At 66.6% G+C, this 3356-nt stretch overlaps 1 protein-coding gene across 1 annotated transcript; it reads left to right on the plus strand.

Moving 5' to 3' along the window:
- On the plus strand, nt 1-2860 carry TLX3 (T cell leukemia homeobox 3). The gene is made up of 3 exons (XM_059174294.1): nt 1-619; nt 975-1218; nt 2147-2860. Exons 1-3 carry the CDS (start codon nt 58-60, stop codon nt 2355-2357), a joined length of 1017 nt encoding a protein of 338 aa, XP_059030277.1. The 5' UTR covers nt 1-57; the 3' UTR covers nt 2358-2860.
- Nucleotides 2861-3356: the final 496 nt, after the last annotated feature.

A 3356-nucleotide genomic window follows, 5' to 3' on the forward strand; every position in this document is an offset into this window, starting at 1 on the left:
AATGGCTGCGGCGGGAGAGGAATTAGCAGCGGAAACTCCAGGTTCGGTTCAAGAAAGATGACACAGAGCCTGTCGGGCCCGCGCACTCTTGGCAAAGTTTCAGTGCAACGAGAGGCGCCGGGCGCTCCATGGCCGCGCCGTAACAGGGACCCAGCCGCCTCCCCGCCCAGCCCAGCCCAGCCCTTCCGCCCGCCCAGGATGGAGGCGCCCGCCAGCGCGCAGACCCCGCACCCGCACGAGCCCATCAGCTTCGGCATCGACCAGATCCTCAACAGCCCGGACCAGGACAGCGCACCAGCCCCGCGGGGCCCCGACGGCGCCAGCTACCTGGGAGGGCCCCCCGGGGGCCGTCCGGGCGCCACGTACCCGTCTCTACCCGCCTCCTTTGCCGGCCTCGGCGCGCCCTTCGAGGACCCGGGATCTTACAGTGTCAACCTGAGCCTGGCGCCCGCCGGCGTGATCCGAGTGCCAGCGCACAGGCCGCTGCCCGGGGCCGTGCCACCGCCTCTGCCTAGCGCGCTGCCCGCCATGCCCTCCGTGCCCACGGTCTCCAGCCTGGGCGGCCTCAATTTCCCCTGGATGGAGAGCAGCCGCCGCTTCGTGAAAGACCGCTTCACAGGTGAGCAGGGCCAGCCAACAGGCACCGGGCCTCGGCCCTCCCGGGGCCAGAGGCGCCGCGCTCTAGGTGCTCCACTCTGGGAAATGGTTCTGGAGGCCCAGGCGCGGCGGAGGCCTCAGCGCGTGGCGCGCCGGGCAACCACAGGGGGGAGGAAAATCAGGGAGTTTCGGGGAAATAAGCCTACGCCCAGGGGCAGAGGAGAGTGTCTCCCGCCGGGCTTGGTGCTGCTGGTGACGCGGGGGACCAACGAAATAACGGAGCACTCTGTGCTTCACCGGGCGACGCGGGGTCCGCATGGGGCCTGAAGGGCAGTGGAGCCGGGCTGGGCTTCAGGGGCCCTCGTGTGTCTCCGCAGCGGCGGCGGCGCTCACGCCCTTCACCGTGACCCGGCGCATCGGCCACCCCTACCAGAACAGGACGCCGCCCAAGCGTAAGAAGCCGCGCACGTCCTTTTCTCGGGTGCAGATCTGCGAGCTGGAAAAGCGTTTCCACCGCCAGAAGTACCTGGCCTCGGCCGAGAGGGCGGCGCTCGCCAAGTCCCTCAAAATGACGGACGCGCAGGTCAAGACCTGGTTTCAAAACCGGAGGACCAAGTGGCGGTGAGAGAGGCCCGGACGCTAGCACCCGCTCTTCGCCCGCCCCGCGCCTCAGCCTCGCGCTCCCCTCATTCTCTGCTCCCCGCTAACCGCCCTCCCAGGGCTGCGCTTCCCCACTCCTTCCCAAATTTTATCTCCCTTCTCTCCTTCCCGCCGGCCTGTGTTTCTTTCCCTTCTCTCCCGCTCCTCGGCTTCTCCATTCTCAGCCGTGTCGCTCTCGTGCGCCTCTCCAACTCACCGTGTTCTCTTCCGACTCTGCGCCCTCTCGGTTTCCTCTCGCTTGCACCTCCACCAACATCCGCCCCACCCCACCCCGGGCTCTCTCGCACTCCCCTAATCCTTCCCGCTTGCCTTCTCGGATATCCGACAGTCGGCGCGGGCTCCATATTCCCCCTTAGGCTCCCCATTCTGACTCCAGCCCCGTTTTTATCCGATCCCTATTTCCATCCAACCCGTGAACGGCGAAGCGATAGTGTTTTGGAAGAGAGGTTCGGGAAGGGCCTGGGAGAACTGGGTGAAGCTGACCCGGCCCAGGGACACAGCGCGGGCAGCTGCAGAGCAGCCCTCCCACCCGCGGACCCTAGCGACCTGACTGTCCGCAGGGCCGAGTCAGTTAGACGCACGCCATGTCCCTGTTACCCCGCAAAAGAAACATCTTTGTTGTTGGCGAGGCCACAATACCCGGACGTGCAGGTGGGCGGCGGGCTGAGTCCCCTCCCGGCGACCACCCGACACAAAACAAAAACAAACCATGCCAACCCACTCCCCGGACGCGCGGGCCTCGGGCGCACAGCGCCAGCAGGGGTACAGACGGGTCCTGAGCCTCGAGGCTCCCGGCTGGCCTCCGCTCCCGGGAGGGCTGGGGGCCCCGCCGGCGGCCCCGCATTGCCGGGCGCATGACGGTGCTGTCCCTCTCCCTCCCTCGGTGCAGGCGGCAGACGGCGGAGGAGCGGGAGGCGGAGCGGCAGCAGGCGAGCCGGCTCATGCTGCAGCTGCAACACGACGCCTTCCAAAAGAGCCTCAACGATTCTATCCAGCCCGACCCTCTCTGTCTGCACAACTCGTCGCTCTTTGCTCTGCAGAATCTGCAGCCCTGGGAGGAGGACAGCTCCAAGGTCCCCGCCGTCACCTCTCTGGTGTGAGCCACCAGCGCTCACAGTCTTCAAGGATCGCCGCCCTTACCCGGCGGGGTGCCCCGGGCCCCCAGCCCGGCTGGGGTGAGGGGGGGCCCGAGGCCGAGAGGTATAGGGGCCTCCGAGCTCCACTAGGCCCCGGGGCGCGGCCGCATCTCCGCCGGCCGCAGAGGGGGCTGGGCCCGGGCTCCGCGCGGCTGCACAATCCGAGCCCCCGCCCCGCGCCCAGTCCCGCCCCAGGCCCGGGCCTGACAAAGAAAGCGCCTTACGTTTCTCCGCCCCTCGCCCGCACCCCCCGGGCCGGGCGCCTGTATTATACTTTGTACTTTTGCCCAAACGTGTAAATAATAAAAGTTTTGGCTTTTTTCTTTAGAAACCGGCCACCTGCTTCCCCCGCGGGGGCCGCTGGAGGAGGGGCGGCCGACCAGGTGGCTGGGGGGAGCGCCAGGGCTGGGGCACCCTGCGTTTAGGCTGGGTCCACTCCTCTCCTTTTCCGTTCCTTTTATTTAAGTCGTTTTATTTAATAAAAAAGTTAGCTATTTCACTTAACGCCGCTTTTATTTCGTTTTCGTTCCAATAATGCTCGGCGAACCCGACCCTGCGCCCCACCCCATCTGCGGCAGAGGCCGAGCCGCGGTGTGCGGGGGCGCGTCCATCTCTCCAAGCTTCGTCGGTTTTCAGCTCAGCTCCAACTGCGGCCCGGGGCCCCGGGGAGGATCCGCGGTGCAGGTCAGTTCGTGCCAGCTGCGGGCAGTTTGGGTGCCGGCGGGGTGGGGCGGACTGGGAAGGGCACTCAAGGCCCAGAGGTCGAAGGTCGGCGCCAGGCAGGGTTGAGAATGAAAGCCCCCCACCCCCCACCCCACTCCCGGCGGTTACTTAGGTTGTCACAGGCCAGACTCACCTTGGGGGTGAAAGGCACCGTGACCTCGAACTTCTAAGAACTCAGAACCCTCCCCCCCCCTCCCCCCCCCGCACCAAACCAATGACCTCCTCTTTTTCCAGTGAGGT

The sequence above is a fragment of the Mustela lutreola genome, chromosome 5, assembly GCF_030435805.1.
Source record: "Mustela lutreola isolate mMusLut2 chromosome 5, mMusLut2.pri, whole genome shotgun sequence".
In the NCBI taxonomy this organism is placed as follows: domain Eukaryota; kingdom Metazoa; phylum Chordata; class Mammalia; order Carnivora; family Mustelidae; genus Mustela; species Mustela lutreola.

Excerpts from the sequence above, each read along its gene's own strand:
- TLX3 (XM_059174294.1), top strand. The coding sequence starts at position 58 with ATGACACAGAGCCTGTCGGGCCCGCGCACTCTTGGCAAAGTTTCAGTG. Across the intron at positions 620-974 it reads CGTGAAAGACCGCTTCACAG|CGGCGGCGGCGCTCACGCCC; the intron begins GTGAGCAGGGCC and ends GTGTCTCCGCAG. Across the intron at positions 1,219-2,146 it reads AACCGGAGGACCAAGTGGCG|GCGGCAGACGGCGGAGGAGC; the intron begins GTGAGAGAGGCC and ends CCCTCGGTGCAG.